We start from the raw sequence: 17,413 nt of genomic DNA, 5'->3' as shown, positions 1-17,413 counted from the left end.
TGACTTTAGATAAGACTCAGAACCTTTCTGAGCCTCTATTTACCAATGTGTGTACAAGGATGGTGACACTAACTGCCCCACAGGGCTGCCATGTGGATATGCCTGGAACCACAGAGCTGGTTCCCTGCTTTCTTTTCTCCACCTCAAGATCTTGGTCCATGAGCAGACAGGACAGAAGGGGTCTTGGGAGATGGCTCGATTGGTAAAGTGCTTGCCACACAAGCATGAGGACTGGAGTTCTATCCCCAGCACAGTAAAAGTTCAGATGTGGTGACACACACACTTGCACTCTCAGTGCTGAAAGGTAGAAACAGTTGAATCCCTGGGCCTGGCTGGCCAGCTAGCCTAGCCCAACGAGCCCAGGTCCCAGTGAGGGACTCTGATCCAAAACACAATGGTGCTTGAGGAACAATGAGGTTGGCCTCTGGCCTCCACAAGCATGCACACATATTTGTATGCGCATACACCTGAGACAGAGAAAGTGGGTCCAGCCTACTTTGTAGTGTGCAAAACTGAGGCCCGGAAAGGATGGTGACTGCCTACAGAGATGCCTTGAATTGTCTGTGGAGCCCTGATGCACTCAGGGTCCCTAGGCCCACAACCAAATCTGGGGACTGGGAGGTTGAATAGACGGCCCCTGCTTGCGTATTTGGAACCTCCCACCTCAGGAGTACACACACAGGGAACATATATATTCAGCTTTATTTCTTTCCATGCCAAGAAATACAGAGTCGCTAGTGCGTGTGGTGGGGAGGGGCAGTTCTTGATGCTCACCAGGATCCCAAAGAGAGGCTGAGTCGCTCTGCTCAGCCACTGTAATCATACAGCTGGCAACTGAACCAAGCCAGAGCTGAGACGGCAGGGCCCCGTCCCTCCTAGCTTCAGTGGGAACTGGGGGCTGAGAGAACTCTCGCTCACTCGCCTCCCATCCAAAGGTCTCTCTCCTCCTGCCCTGAGCTCCCCCCTGCCCAGGAGATAACTTGGGGACCTCTAGGCTGTGTCCCTGGAACCACGGGAAATCTCCTAGGTTGTTCTTGCCTGGGTAGAAGAATGTTCTAGCTAAGCCATTCCCTAATGTAGAGATTCCGCTTGTTCCGGGCTGAAGTGTGAATCCGTGTGTGAGGGATGTAAGGGTGTGCATGGGTGAAGGTGTGACTGGCAGGCTGTGACTAGGAGATGAGAAGAAATGGCTGCGGGGGACCTGGACTCCGGTGATGTAGAAACCATCATGATAAGCCCTAGACAGTATCTGTCCTGGGAGGGCCTTTAGGAGGTCACCTGCTCAGGATCGGGAGTTTCTGGTAAGCTGCTCTTTAGATAGCACATCTCGCCTGACCCAACCTCTCAAGTCACACCCATATTCTGGGCTCTCGCGTGCTTACTTCCCACAGAAAATGAGGACATCTCTAGTTTGGTTTCAAAGATCCCATAAAGGGCGTGCAGCCAGTCCCTGTTTTAGGAACATGAGTCCAAGTTTACTTCCTCAACAGGGGACTGATTTAGGGGTACCAACCTCCTCTCTCCCATCGGCCAGTGCTCTATGCTAGCTTGCCCTGCCCAGGGTCTCTGAAATCTCAGGGAGCCAAGCATGGAGCCCAAGGGAGGAGGACTCAGAATCCTAATTTTGCTCAGAGGAAGTGAACTTCTAATTCTTAACCAGTGTAGTCGTGGCACTGGACCTGTTCCCCCCCCCCCAAAAAAAAACCCTGGCTGCTGGGCAAGGGAGCCCCTCTGCCAGGTCTGAGCTGAAGGTGTTGGTGGTGGTGGAGTATGACATTGGGTAGATGGAGCTCAGAGCAGGCGAGGCGAGCAGGTGAAGCCCCCATGGGCAGAGCCTGTGCCAGGCAAAACAGTGGAGAAATAGAGATGCAACAAGCATGAGGCTGTTTGGCAGCTTCTTTTCCATGTTCTGCTCAGGAGAGGCTATGGCTACTGGGCTTTTGCTTCCTGTCCTGGTCCCCACTCCCCAGACTGCCCTTTCAGGTGAGCCCCTCCTGATTGACTCCTTGGACTCCAGATCAAGAAATAACAAACCTTCCTAAGAATTCACTAGCCCCCTCCCTTACACGCTGCAGCAACTCCCCAGAGTCTATGAATAAACAAGAGAGTCCAATAGGAGCCTCAAAGCTACCTCTAGGGAAAGCCATTGCTGCTGTGGATGGCCAGGGATGCAGAACCGGGCACAGAGCATCCATTAGAGCTCGGCTAACAGTCTGAAGCCAGGATCTACTTCAGCTCTTCTGTGTAGGGTCCCCTGAAAACCCTGTATAGGGCTCCTGAGCCACTTGTGGGGGTACCGAGGTGGGATTCCAGACCTCCAAAGAGTCAGTGGCAAGAGAGAAATCAAGCCCCGTCCCTCCCCCATGGCTGACCTGGGAAAGGTCAAGTTCTAGGGCTTCCAGGTTGGTGCCCACAAGCTACAGCATTGGTAAAAATCAAGAGGCAGATCCTGTGGTTCTGGAAGATACTCTGCATCCAGAATCCTTGGTAGAGAAGCCACCAGCGAGGCGTTCAGCAAGAGCACCGGGTCTGTCATGCTATCCCTATTCAGACAGTGGAGGATTTCAGTATGGCCCTTGCCTCTTTGCCAGTGGGCATCCAGGGCCTGTGCTGAGTGACAGATTCCCCTTGGGCTCTGGCTGGGATCACCGTGGATGCTGGGCACAAAGCATGCAAGCAGTCGCTTTACTCTCCCTCAAGAAAAATAGAAAAGACAGCGGCCAGGATGTGCTCACGTTCATAGACACCCAGTGCTTCTTTCTTGGCCGTGGGGCTGGTTTTCTTCCCATTCTGGCAGTTTACGCTACGTGTAAGTCCCAGGAATTGTGGGATGAGAAACAAGCCCAAAAACTGAGGTCAAAAGGCGAGAGACTTGACTATGAGATTGAGTCCACCGCCAACTTCATTCCAGATTTTCCCTCCCGTCTGCCGTGGGCTGGCAATGGAGTGATGGAGAGATTTCCCTCCAAGTTTGTGCTTTTGGATCTTGGGGACAGGTGGGCATTCAGCACCCACCATCCTGTCCTTTGTAATGTGTGGGGACATGTGGGTTCGGAGCTCTCCAGCTGGCCGACATCTGCCTCCGCTAGAAACAGCTCCACGGTTACTTCGGAACTGTAATGAAAAGAAAGGTTACGGTAAAACCTCGCTGAGAATATTGGGTCTTCAGGGCCTGATTTAAAGAGCCATGAGCCGGTGCTCAACTGTCCCTTTGTGGGAAATGGTAACCAGGATGAGGTACAGGGTCAGGACTGCTTTGTTTTGGGGGCTCTTGATACAGGAACTCCAGCCAATGAGAAGACTGTGGCCTTGGTGATTGGGTAGAGGATGATCATGTGACACCAAGTGGACCAATTAAAATCAACTCTAGGGCTTTTTTTTTTTTTTTTTTTTTTTTTTTTTTTTTTGGTTTTTCGAGACAGGGTTTCTCTGTATAGCCCTGGCTGTCCTGGAACTCACTTTGTAGACCAGGCTGGCCTCGAACTCAGAAATCCACCTGCCTCTGCCCCCCGAGTGCTGGGATTAAAGGCGTGTGCCACCACACCCGGCTCTAGGACTTTTGTTAGAGGCGTTTGTTTTAAAAGACAGCCTCTCACTAAGTATTCTTGGCTAGCCTGGAGCTTGCCATGTAGACCAGGTGACCCGTTTCTGACTCCCAAATACTAAAATTAAAGACATGAGCCACCACAGACAGCCTAGAGGTGATTGATTTTCTTTTAGGCAGAGTCTCACGTGGCCTATGGCTGTCCCTAAACCCACTGGCCTAGGATTACAGATACATGCCACAATGCTGGTTCATCACTCCTTAAAAACTTCCTGATTAACTGATTTGCATGTTTGCCTCTCCTAAGACACCATCATCCCTGGTGGTTGTCACCCGGCCATCCTAAGGAGAGACACTGCCTAGGAAGGAAGCCAGCACACGGAAGGCAGAACACGCATGGGACAGAGTTCTGCGGCTCCCTTCCAAGTACCCAGATATAGCTTCTCCCCACCAAACCAGAGCATTCCATCCTGAAGTTTCTCTTATGAAAGCTACAATTTTCCTCTGAATTCAGAAGTTGTCTGGGCAACCGTGAGAAGCAGCAGAACAAATAACCTGGGACGTGGGGAGTGATGTAGATATAGTGTCTCAGGCTGCTGCCTCCTGCCGCTCACAAGCCGTTCAGACTCCACGCTGACGAAGAAAGCCAAGGCCCGGAGCTTAGGGAAGGTGAAACTTCATTTCTACAGGAAGTGGATCTGAACTCTGAGTCCAGGGAAGCTGACCAAAAACCTGCACCCGTGCTTCTCCTCAGTAGATGAAGATGCTGGTGACCCCAGGTGCTGAGCTCTTCCTGCTCTAGGCCAGCGTTTCCCACACTGGCACATGAATTGGGAATCTTATTAGAATTCAGATTCCGGGCCCGGTAGTTCACACAGTAGGAAGTTTGCTTCTCTAGCATGAATGGCCTGGAGTCCCAACTTCCGCACCACCAAAGAAAGAGGGAGTCTAAAATACAGATTTCCATTCAGTGGGTTCAGGGTGGAGTCTGAGAGTCTAAAATAGCCCCAGGTGATGCCCCTGCAGCGGGACTGTGGAGCACATTTTGAATAGCAAGATGTTTAGGGGCAAGGCTTGGATTGATCTCTGAAATAAACAGAAATGTCCCAGAGCATCCCATGCTCAGGACAGCTCTGAAATGAATAACTTCCACACTCTCATGGCTGACAGTGTCCTCTGAAAGATTTCCATCTGAGATAAGTTCCCTGGGCCACCTTCGGGTACTCAGAGTGTTGCTTCCTGCTTTCCTCCAAACCTGCTGCTCGCTTCTGCTCTACCCTGACTCTGCGGCAAAGAGCCTATTCATCAGTATCCGGATCCATCCTGTCCATTATCCAGAGTGATGTCACAAAAGCCCTCCATGATGGAGGCTTCCTCTCTGTACTTTATACTTGAAAATGCAAGGTTCGGCCAAATGGGACACTGGCCCAGGTCCCAGGCCATCAGAGTTAAGACTGGAATTTGTGGCCTCTGATTCCTAGGCCAGTACCCATTCTACTCTCTTATTGATCCACAAGTTCGGGTATCAGATGAGTCAGAAAACCTATCCTCACGTAATTGGTCCTGACTGAAGTGAAAGGCTACAGCTACACCCTCATCTCCGCCCCTGCTCTATGCCCTCCCACTCCCCGACTCCCACCCCACCCCACCCCCCGTGCCTCACCTGTGAAATTGACAGTGACAGCCACAATGATGATAACGATGCCCAGGATGATGAAGGTGATGCTGAGTAGCCGTGCCAGGCGGCCCAGCCTCCGTGCCCCATCCAGGTCCCCCTGCTGCACACTACTTCGAGACTGCAGAGAGAGGGCAGAGAAGTTTCAGGAAGCTTGTCCGTCTGTTATGAGGGCATGGAAGCCATGCAGTGTCCTGGTGAACTTCTACCTACAGAACACCTTCCCTGCCACCCACAGTCTATCAGGCCTGCTCTTGGAGAGGACACTCCTCTCCAAGGGGACTGCTGGGCAAAGTACCAGGCAATGCCAGGTACCTCCTCTCAGGTTAGTGACAGGGCAGTCACTAACCCCTCCCCCATCACAATTCTGAAGCCACACAGGGACTGGAAGAAAGCCCCGTGGTTCTCTCTGCTCACAGCATGCCTGATCCCCTTCTTCCATGACCTCCTCCTTGTCACACAACCAAACAAAGGCAGTGGCCTCTCTCTAGTTCTTCCCATGACTGTGACCTTGTTCAACACAGCCCACCTTTGATCTCACAAGGAAAGCCAGGCTGGGGTGGGTCAGCACTCATGTGTGGCTCACTTCTCCATGAGCTTCATTCCTCTGAGACCCAGTAATCTAGTGAAAGCAGGTGGATGTGAGTGGATGGGGATAGGAGATTATAAATCAGAGAGGCCCCTGGGTAAACCCAGGCCACTTTAGTGGGAGGTGTACCCAAACATTCGAAAAGGGGACCCTGGGCCCCTCCTACTATGGCCCAAGGCTATGCAACAACCAGGGCTGGCTCCATGTCTTCAGAGCCCTTACCTTAGAGTCCCTCTGTCCATTTTGCGCTCCATGCACTTGCCCAGAACTCTTGGCCACCCAGGCAGAGGGGTGTGACTGCTTTCAGGCCATAGACAAACTGGAGGCTTCTTCTCAGTACTTTATATTTGAAGACACAAGGTTCAGCCAGACAGGACATTGGCCCAGGTCCCAGGCCATCAGAACTGAGACTGGACTCATGGCCTCTGACTCTCAGACCCTTTCTACTTTCCTTTCTATTGATCCAGCAAGCCCAGGCATGAGATGACTTTGTTTTGGAGATTCATAGTGCTAAGGATAAAACCCAAGGCTTTGCCTGTGCTCAGCAAGCAATTTAACTACTGAGCTTTACCTTCAGCCCTTAAAAGAAATGTATACACGTATGTATAATATATACACATATATATGTACACATACCTTTGTACAGGGTCTTGCTAAATTACCTGGTCTGATCTTAAATTCATTCTATAACCCGGGCAGTGGTTGAACTCTCAGTCCTTCTACTTCAGCCTGCCAAGTAGTTGGAGTTCCAGGTCTGCACTGCCGGGCCTGGCCATATAGTTTATCTCCTAACGCATAGAGGCTTCGGACATGTGCAACAGGGACATGTAATCAAGTACCTTGATGGTGATGACCATGGTGGTGGTGGTGATGGTGATGACAGTGACTAATTGAGCCCTTACCAGACAGCTTGCTTAGGACGGCACCTAGAGATCTTACCTGTCATCCTAGAATCATCCTAGCAGGCTGGCAGGCACTGCCAGGGACATGACTTCTCCTCTTCTTCCTGCTCTTGATGTGGAATTCCCCACCCCTGCACTCTTGCCCTGATGTAGGAGCCCCCATTCCTGCCACTCGTGCCTTGTCCTCCATTCGCCTCTCAGATTCTAACCCATCCCTTAACTGCATTCCATCCCGAGTGATAGCCGGAACAGAGTGGCGTCCACCTGTCCCTTTCTTTCTGTGACTCCTCATAACCACTTACTGGCATCAGCTGCTGTCTACCACCTAAGTCACAACTGGCTTCTTGTTTCTTTGCTCACTTTAAACACCAGGGATTGAACCCAGAGCCTTGTGCATGCTAAGCAAATGCCTTGTCACTGAGCCACATGCTCAGAGTCATCCCACACATGTGCCTCGCTCCTAGTCGATTCCATTGCTGCTCTGCTCTCAAACATCCTTGTGCCTGTCCTAGTTCCCCCCTTTTACCTGAGCTGTATCAAAGCCTCCTACGGATCCTGTTGGGTACAATTTCTGCTCTCTTCCATCTCATTCCCAACTCTACCACTTCAGTCTATTGATACTTAAGACCAGGCACTGTGTCAGGGCCTCCCCCCCCACACACACACGCGTGTTCAGAGGCTGGGGACATGGCTCATTGGTAAGAGCACTGGTTGTTTCTCCAGAGGACCCAGGTTTGATTCCCAGCACCCACATGGCAGCTCACAACCTTCTGTAACAGTTCCAGGGGATTTTACACCCTCTTCTGGCTTCTGAGGGTGATGCATTCGTGTCATAATAGATAGACATACAGGCAAGACCCTGTACATATAAAATAATAATTTCTAAATTATTAATTGCATTCCCGTCACCCCAGCGTTGGGAGAGGAGGTGAGGAGGCAGGTTCCCAGCTTAGGGCTAGCCTGTGCAAACACAACCCTGAGCTTTTGGTTCCGTGAGAGACTCTGTTGCAAGGCAATCAGAGACCATTAGGGGAAGACACCACAAGATACCCCCCCCCCAGCTTCCATGTACACATATGCCTGCGCACTAGCACACATGCACCACACACACAAGAAGAAGTCAAGAGGCGCTGAGACTGTCCTATCTGCTCAGCATCTCCGAGGCTTCGCATTGTCCATAGGGAAAAAACCAACTCAGCTCAAGTCTGTATTTCCTGTTAAAACCCTTACCACCCCCTTCCACAAGCTCTGGGCTGAGTTGTGCTGCCCCAGGCAGGGCGAGTCCTGACCGCCAGTTCTTTACTGTTTTCCAGTCCTCTGCTTCCCCAATCCTACACAGCCAGATCCTCTCACATGCAGGGGCTTACTCCGGGAACACCCTTTCCATTAAACATTCCTAGATTCCTCCACATCTGTGGAGTAAAGATAAACCCTTCTGGTGTTTGGGTGTTTACCTTGTCTCAAGGTCGATACTGAATGTGTGCCCTACCCCTAATCCGGGTATTTCTTTCACTGAATCCTCTTATGAGGTGGGGGTGGAGCCAGAGTGTAGAACACTTTGTGTGCATGGGAAGAGATTCAATTGCCAGAGAAAGGCCACATCAGGAGGAGCCACATAAGGGATGGTGACACCTGTCTGTAATCCCAGCACTCAGGGCGGGGGGGGGGCAAGTCAGAAAGACTGTGACCTTGAAGCCAGCTTGGGTTATATAGTCAATCTGAGGGCAACCTATGGAGATCCTGTGGAAGAGGAGGGAAAAGAAGAGAGGGAGGAAACACAGGAGGCATCTTGACTGATGTATAACAGGCTGGATTTAGTCCTGGAGGTTTTTACTTTTTAAAATATTTATGTATTTGTTTGCTTGTTTGGATGGTTGGTTTTTGGAGACAGTTTCAAAACAGGTGTAGCCTTGGCTGTCCTAGAACTTGCTTTGTAGACCAGGCTAGATGGGTTGGGGCAATTCCAAAGACTTGAAATACATAAGGATATGAGAAAGATCCCAAGCTGGAGAAGTGACAAAGTCAGAGTTCATATGGAGAGTAGGAAAAAGACTGTCTGAGATGCTGTGAGAATATCTGAGATGCTGTGCAGATGTCTGAGATGCTGTGCAGATGTCTGAGGTGCTGTGCAGCTGCCTGAGATACTGTGAGAATATCTGAGATGTTGTGTGGATATCTGAGGTGCTGTGCGGATGACTGAGATGCTGTGTGGATGTCTGAGATGCTGTGTGGATGTCTAAGATGCTGTGCGGATGTCTGAGGTGTTGTGTGGATGCCTGAGGTGCTGTGCGGATGTCTGAGATGCTGTGCGGATGCTTGAGATGCTGTGCGGATGCCTGAGATACTGTGAGACTATCTGAGATGCTGTGTGGATGTCTGAGATGCTGTGCGGATGTCTGAGATGCTGTGTGGATGTCTGAGATGCTGTGTGGATGTCCGAGATGCTGTGCGGATGTCTGAGATACTGTGTGGATGTCTGAGATGCTGTGCGGATGTCTGAGATGCTGTGTGGATGTCCGAGATGCTGTGCGGATGTCTGAGATACTGTGAGAATATCTGAGATGCTGTGTGGATCTCTGGCTTGGTTGATGGAGATGCGGAGTTGAGATGCTTAGGGAGTGTGAGTTTGTCTAAGTTTGGGACCAACTCATGAATCCATGCTACCTCCAGCCACTGGGATGGCTAGTCCAGGTCACTGAATCTGTAACATCAGTGACTGGGCATTAAAAGAAAGACAGGCTGACATAGAGAAAGGCCTTGGGCATTTTGGAGAAGTTCAAAATGAGCAGTGTTATGGCTGTGGAGCATGGTAGCACACACCTGTAATCCTAGCTACCCCAGATTCACAGGAAGGAGAATCAAACATTCAAGGTCAGCCTGGACAACCTGGAGAGACTGACTCTGTCTCAAAAAAAAAAAGTTTTTTTTTTTTTTTTTTTTTTTTAAGATTTGAGGAAGCGTGCTCAGTGGTCATCACTAGCCTAGCATTCGCAGGACAGTAGGTTCAGTCCCTAGCACTGCAAAGGGAAAGCTAGAAGGGAGAGATTCTGAAGTTGCCTTGGGTGATTTCTGAAGGAGTCTAAGCTGTTAGCCTTCTGCGCAGGGCACAGGAGCAGGAACAGAGTCCAAGCCCAACTTCATAGAGGAACAGCTGAGCATACAGTAATGATTCAGGACCATGGAGAGACACTAGTGTGGCTGCCTCAAGAGGCATTTGTCTCTTAAGCAGAGGCACAAGTCCCCAGAGCTCAGCTGCACACGTGCCTTTGTGCCTGACAGACACCAGCACATGCCCCTGGTTGGAACTCAGCACGCTTTCCTTCTATGTAGATGAATGCACAAATGAACAAATCTAAGCATGAAAAAACTGTGCTGCCCCTACAATGCACTGACCATGGACCATGCCTAAGGAGGGCAAGAGATGCAGTTCTGTCAGTAGAGTGCTTTACCTAGCATTTATGGAGCCTTGAGTTATATCCCTGGCACTACATAAGCCAGGCATGGTGATACATGCCTCCCTCTAATCCCAACACCTGTGAGGTGAGGAGGAGGCAGGAGAATCAAGAGTTCAAAGTCTAGCTGGGCATGTTGGCGCACACCTTCAAGTCTAACCACTGGGGAGTCAGGGAGGCACATAGCTGTGAGTTCAAAGACAGTTTGGTCAGAGAGCAAGTTCCAGGACAAGCAAGAGTACATGGTGAGCCCCTGTCTCACAATCACAGATACACACACACACACACACACACACACACACACACACACATTCAAGGTCAACCTTGGATTACATAGATTTACAAATCCAGGCTGGGATGCATGAGATCCTGTCTGGGGACAGGGGAAATCTAAGGAAGGTTGGAAGTCACAGTGGTGCACTGTGAAGGGTTTGTTATAGGAATAACTCACAAAGAAAAGGCTGCCCTGTGCCTACCACCACAACTGCAGATGGGGGTGCCACCACTAGAGGCGGTAATTAGATGTGGGACCTGGTCATTTCCAAACTGGTATCAATCAAAATGGGTTTAGTCCTTTCCTCTAGCCTTGCAGAATTTCATTTACCATCAGTAAAAATAGTGTCCACCCCCCATCTATTAAGTGTCTCCTACATACAAGATTTTATGTAGGTGATGTAGTGCACGGTCACTCACTTAATCCTCCCAACAGTCCCGTGACACGGCTGTTTCTATTTTGCCCATTTTAGATAATATTTACTGATTCTCTGAGACAAGGACTCACGTAGCCCAGACAGGCCAAGAACTTGCTTTGTCGCTAGTGCTGATCTCTCATCCTCCTGTCTCTGCCTCCCAAGTGCTGGAATTAATTGGCACGTGCCACATGTCCAGCCGTTGGCTTGTTTTATCAGTCTTGCTCATAGAAGGCCCATGCCTGGGGTCTTCCTCCACTGACAGGAGGCCTTGTTATAAGAACATGGTCATTTCTCAGTCCGCCCCATGGGTCAAACCTGCCCCCGCCCAAGGGGGCCATTGAGACTGCAGTGCACACTAGAGGTGGGGCTGGACATTTGTGACTAGTGCTCTTCGGACAAAGAGTAGGCCACAGTAGGCCCTATAGGAGCCATTTGTTTTCCTCTGGGGGGCTTAATGGCAGATGAGCTAGAGGAGGGAGAAAGACGAGAGAGGACTCGACTCTTCCCTGAACACACAGCAGAAGGTTTGACTTCCCTGGAAGTGTCCTCAGATCCCGGTAAGGAGTGGACCATGACAGAACAATGGATCCAGCATCCAGCTGATGGGCCTCCTACAAGCTTTGTGGCCATGGCCCAATCGGAATAGGATGTGCTTCTGTGGGCAGCAGCACATGGTGCTCTGAGAGGCTGCCAACACCAAGGCTAAGTAGGGGCTTGAACCCGCGTCTGGTCACCTGCAGGGATTTCTAGTACAGAGTCCTGAACTATCTTCAAGACTTAGAGCCTTGGTGTAGGAAACTGACCTCCCCCTTCGGTGACATGCCACCCTTGCTGCTGCCAGGAAGGATATAGTGTAGAACCCTAGATTAGAAACCTGACTCCTTCTTCCCCAGGGTGTGAGAATGTTCTAGAAGATAGACTGGCTTGGAGAACAAAAGTAGCTACAGGCACATAGAAGAAGGTGTAGTTGGTGCGACATGGTCTACCATTCAAGGCAGCCAGGCTGGGCTCCAACCCACTTGCTACCTTCTTTTCTGCACTTGAGGATTTTTTGTCTGCACCATGAGAATAATAAAAGCACCCAGACCTCACAGTGCAGTCAGGGCTGAATGAGATAATACATCCAAACGATTTGGCACTGTGCCTGACACTGAGTAGGCACCCATGAATTTCGGTAACATTATCCTTCAATTTCCCTATCCCTGGTCCTGACGCTGATGCTTCCCTTGGACATCCATTCCCACAGCGACATCCCATCCTTGCCATCACTCCTCTGAAGTCTGAAACCCCAACACTGCCCTCAGTCTGCTGTGTTACTGGGACCTGACCTACTTGGAGTCCCCTCCTGTGGGCTCTGCTTCTCAGCCAAGGTCACCACTCTTTCTTTGTCCAGCCCTACTTGTCTGCATGTCACCTCAGCCACTCTTACCCACATCTGCAGTGCCACCTGGCCCAGGTCTAATGACCCTTCTGCCACTCAAGAGCCCAGCATCTGCAAACTTACACCTATTGCTGGAGCAAGTCACCCCACCATGGAAGCTGATGTCAGCTGCTTCCCACCCACCGTCTGTAGCCTCAACAGAGCCCCTGTCCATCCCCTGTGCCATGAGCTCGCTCTCTCTCTCTCTCTCTCTCTCTCTCTCTCTCTCTCTNCTCTCTCTCTCTCTCTCTCTCTCTCTCTCTCTCTCTCTGTCTCTCTCTCTGTCTCTCTCTGTCTGTCTCTGTCTCTGTCTCTGTCTCTGTCTCTCTCTCTCTCTGTCTCTCTCTCTGTCTCTCTCTGTCTGTCTCTGTCTCTGTCTCTGTCTCTGTCTCTCTCTCTCTCTCTCTCTGCAAATAGAGACACTGCCACACACTCCCTGAGAGCTCCGTTTCCTCTGAGTATTTCTCCCTTAAGATGTCACCTCTCCAGGGGTCCCCACACCCTTCCTCCCTTTGTCTACACCTCTCCATCCAGACACCCAGAATCTAGGAATGGCCAACCCAGCAGACAAGCCCACTTGAACCTAACTTCTCCAGGCCTTCAGCCACTCCCTTCCTTGTCAGATTCTGCCCTTCTTCCCCTCCCTTTTATCTAGCTTCCTTCCCACCTTCTAGAATCTCTTTTTAAAACCCTTCTCTGTCCACCTCTCTCAGTAATTGCTCTTCGTCATTGTTCTTTGGTTGGCTGGGTTGGGTCTGAGTTAATAAATGTGGAATGTCCCAGAGCCAGCTTTGAGAATAGCTCCAGTATGAGTTGGAGCCTGAGCATGTGCTATACACACACACACACACACACACACACACACACACACACACACAAACACCACACACCATTCATACACACACACCACACCACACACACCACACACATACACACAGGCACACACTACAGGCACACACATCACATGCCACACACACACAGCACTTATAGAACAACATACACCCAACACCAAGGTTTCCCCTCGCTGGGATTTATGAACACACCTCTGCTCCTTTTTGTCTTGAAACCCTGTAGTTTAGGTGTCAAAGCTATGGCCATCCTCCCGGATCAGCATCAGGAGGACAGGAGCCATCACACCAAGCTTTAGACTGAATGGGATCAAGTGGACCTTCTGTGCCTGGCTTGTGGTTCCACCCAAGCTGTCGTAAATTACAGGATTCCCATCCTCTGTGGCTGAATGGTCATTCTGTGGCTTTTAGTGCTTTCAGTGAGTTATATCTTAATCCCGGTTGATTTTAAAAAACTTTCCTCGGGGCTGGAGAGATGGCTTAGCAGTTAAGAGCACCGACTGCTCTTCCTAAGGTCCTAAGTTCAAATTCTAGCAACCACATGATGGCTCACAACCATCCGTAATGACATCTGACACCCTCTCTTGGTGCATCTGAAGACAGCTACAGTGTACTTAGATATAATAATAAATAAATCTTAAAAAAAAAAAAAAAGAAAGAAAGAAAGAAAGAAAGAAAGAAAGAAAGAAAGAAAGAAAACTTTCCTCATCTTCAAAAGAAACCTGTGTATTTTAGATGTTACTCATGTTCTAGACCCCTCCCAAGCCTGGGTGACACCAAGTTTCCTATCTCCACAGAGGAACTTACTTCAGGTGTTAATTTAAAAATGAGATTATATATAGCTGGGCAATGTCAGTGCATGCCTTTAATTCCAGCACTTGGAAAGCAGAGACAGGCAGATCTCTAAGTTCAAGGCCAGCTTAGTCTACAGAGTCCAAGGACAGCCAGGACTACACAGAGCAAACCTGCTTCAAAAGAAAAAAAAAAAGTTCTGGAGGTTTGAGTCTCGGATCAGGCTCTGTCAAGGGGCAGAGGTGGCTTCTGGGAATACCCCAAAAGATTTGACTCTCCTGATCTTCCATTCATTTGATCCTTCACTGACTTATTCGTTCATCTTGAACGGCCAGTTGCTTGTCTTGAGGGAACTGAGCGGTTCAGGGTACCCCCCAGTGACCCAGCCTGTCTTAAGAAGCAGGCACAATGCTAGACAGAAGCAATGGCTAAGGTGAGTGGCTGCTGTTTGGCATTACAGGAGGGGAGGAGAGTGTGCCGGTGGCTGTTGCAAGTCAGGGATTCACTCTTGGAACTTAAGCTTCTGATGAGCCTCTGGGGAGTTTTAGGCTGAGACGGGATGCGGTCAGTTTATACAATAAAGCCAACTCTCAATTGCATTGTGGGAAATGGGCTACAGGAGGGAGATCCCATGTATGGGAAGGGATGGTGATGTCTGAGCTCTGGATGGACTGGGAGGAAAGATCACAAAGGAAGGGGGATTGTGTGTGTGTGTACATTTCCAGTCATCCTGCTTTTTAAGACAAAGTCTCTCCCTGACTTGGAGCTCACCAAGTAGGTGAGGCTGGCTGCAAGCCCCAGGGACCCACATCTTTCCCCTTCCCCAGCACCAGGACTACAGCTGCCCAGCTTTTAAAATGTAAATTATGGGATTTGAATTCAGGTTCTCATCTTGCAAGGAAAACACTCTACACACAGGCGCTTTCTCACACAGGCGCTTTCTCCCCAGTCCAAAGCACTATATAGTTTTAAAAACTAGGAGAAAGTTTCTATCATAAGAAAATAATCTTTTCAAAAAAAAAAAAAAAAAAAAAANAAACAAATAAAAGCTGGAGAGATGATTCAGTGGTTAAGAGCACTGACTGTTCTTCCAGAGGACCTGAATTCAATTCCCAGCAACCACATGGTGGCTCACAACCATCTGTAATGGGCATCCAATGCCACCTTCTGGTGTGTCTGAAGACAGTGACAGTGTACCCACCACATACGTGAAATAAATAAATCAAGAAAGAAAGAAAGAAAGAAAGAAAGAAAGAAAGAAAGAAAGAAAGAAAGAAAGAAAAGAAGGAAGGAAGGAAGAAAAGAAAAAGAAAATGATCAGTGATTGAGGAGATGTCTATGTTTAACCCAATTTAAATGGTACAAAGTGTATAATGTATTGAAACAGTACATGGCATCCCATTGATGTGTGCAATCCTTTTTTTTTTTTTTTTCCGAGACAGGGTTTCTCTGTGTAGCTCTGGCTGTCCTGGAACTCACTCTATAGACCAGGCTGGCCTTGAACTCAGAAATCTGCCTGCATTTGCCTCTGCCTCCCAAGTGCTGGGATTAAAGGCGTGGGCCACCACGCTCGGCTGATGTGTGCAATTCTTATGTGTTGTTTTGTCTTATTGTGCTTGCTTGTTAAGATAGGGTCCCTCCATATAACTTTGGTTGGACTAGAACTCACTATGTAGACCAGGCTGGCCTTTAATTCACAGAGATCCTCCTGCCTCCGCTTCCTGAGTGCTGGGATTAGAAGTGTGCACAGCACAAGCACACCTGACTAGTTTTTGCTTTTCACCTGGGAAGTCGAGGCAGGCACATCTCTGAGTTCAAGGCCAATCTGGTTTACACAGCAAGTTCCAGGCTATCCAGGGCTACAAATGTGATAGAAGGAGGGGGCAGAGACCCATTAAACCATGCACTTTAGATGGGTTAGTTATATGATATTTGAATTACATTAATAAAGCTATTAAAAACCCCATTAGAAGATAAAGGGTGTATTAGTACACTCTTGTCATTAGAGCTCTTGGGAGGCTGAAGTAGGAGAATTAACATGAGTCCGAAGCCAGCCTGGGCTATAATGCAAGAGAGTGTCTCAAAAATTCAAAAATAAATAAATAAATCCCACAATGGCTTCCCATCCATCCCGCAGAAGGGAAACTCCCTGCAGCACTTAGTGTGGCCGCAGAGCACACTTAGGTTGGGCTGGGCTCTGTCCTTCAGCACTTTGTAAGGCCCCTCAGCCTCTCTCTCTGCTCTCTAGCGCAGCCATTGAGCATCTGTCTGCTTCACAGATGGGTGAGGTGGGGGGGGGGGAGGGAGATGGAGCAACTTGCTCCAGAGGACTTCATTCCCTTGTGTTTGTGTCCAGCCTGGGCACTTCTTGCACTGTGTCGTAAGGACCTGCTTAGAAGCTACTCTGCCTGGAATGCAGCCCTAGGGACTCAGTCCTAGTGTTGGGTTTAGAGTTGAATCCCTTACTCCTGGCCCTTCAGTCCCTACTCATGCACAGAAAAAGAGAAAGAAGAGCTCTCTCCAGTCTTCCACCCAGCTTCTTTTGGGCAAGGACAGTTTATTCCTTCCTCAATTCCCAGGAGATAATTCCACAATCTGTTTTTCTCCTGAGCCCTTATCTTGATTCCCCTTCTGTCTCCCTTCCTGGGACCTTTCTCTGTAACCAACAACTCTGACGCTGGCCCAGCCCAGAGCCATTAGCTACACCCTGGAGCCTGGCATGGTCCCTAAGTGCAGTAGGCAGTAACTGGGCCCTGCCCAGCACCCTGCCTAACTTTGTCTCTCAAACTAAGCCTCTTATACCCAAGAAGCTGCAACTGTCCCCCGTGCCCTGTCAGGTGGCTCTGGATCACGTGGTAATGGCACGGACAGCGATGTCTGAAGAAGTATAGTCACTAAGAGTGACCACAACTCCTGGTGGCTGGATGATCAGTGACTCAGCGGTAGTGTCACTCCAACGGAGACAGATAGTGTCACCCCACCCAGGTCACTCGTTCTAACTGGCCTTAACCTCATTGTGAAAGTCCCTGTCCTATCCAGCCCTGTCCATCAGCATGCAGCATTCTCTTTAAGATCTTCTGTAAGCAGCGCTAGCCGACGACTTGGCTTGAGGACAGTCTAAGACAAACTATTGAGAGTCCTTCAGAAGTGAAGACTAGTACGTGCCTGCACCGCCTTGGCCAGTCTGGCCATGTCCTCTGACTTGTGCCCAGACCTCCAGCCAAAGCCAGATAGTGAAATCTGGAAAATCAGGAGATTGGTTGTGCTCTAAGAACTTCATTGTGTCCCAACCCCCAGCCTGACAACTCCCTCCTCCTTCACCTCCCCATGGGCCTCAAGGGAAGTCAGGCCCCAGGGCTCCCCGGGGAAGCAAGGAGGCCGCTGTGGTTCTTGGAAACAGAGGCTGGTAGAATAACCTGGTAGCCTAGGAGGCCTGGCTCTCCTTGGAGCTTCTGGAACCCTTGGCCCTCTCTGGGTATATTCTCTGTTGATACAGAAC

The 17,413-nt window shown here is 49.7% G+C and overlaps 1 protein-coding gene across 1 annotated transcript in view; it reads right to left on the bottom strand.

Moving 5' to 3' along the window:
- Positions 1-745: 745 nt before the first annotated feature.
- Trarg1 (trafficking regulator of GLUT4 (SLC2A4) 1) overlaps positions 746-17,413 on the bottom strand; it is a 17,653-nt gene continuing 985 nt past the window's right edge. Inside the window, exons 2-3 of the mRNA XM_021214098.2 lie at positions 5,208-5,340; positions 746-3,114 (exon numbers count right to left, since the gene is read on the bottom strand). Of these exons, the coding sequence (XP_021069757.1) occupies positions 3,104-3,114; positions 5,208-5,340 (144 nt within the window). The 3' untranslated portion in view covers positions 746-3,103. The remainder of the gene's footprint in view (positions 3,115-5,207; positions 5,341-17,413) is intronic.

The sequence above is a fragment of the Mus pahari genome, chromosome 14, assembly GCF_900095145.1.
Source record: "Mus pahari chromosome 14, PAHARI_EIJ_v1.1, whole genome shotgun sequence".
Taxonomy (NCBI): domain Eukaryota; kingdom Metazoa; phylum Chordata; class Mammalia; order Rodentia; family Muridae; genus Mus; species Mus pahari.
The sequence above is the reverse complement of the archived record's forward strand: the minus strand, read 5'-3'. Positions and strand labels throughout refer to the sequence as shown.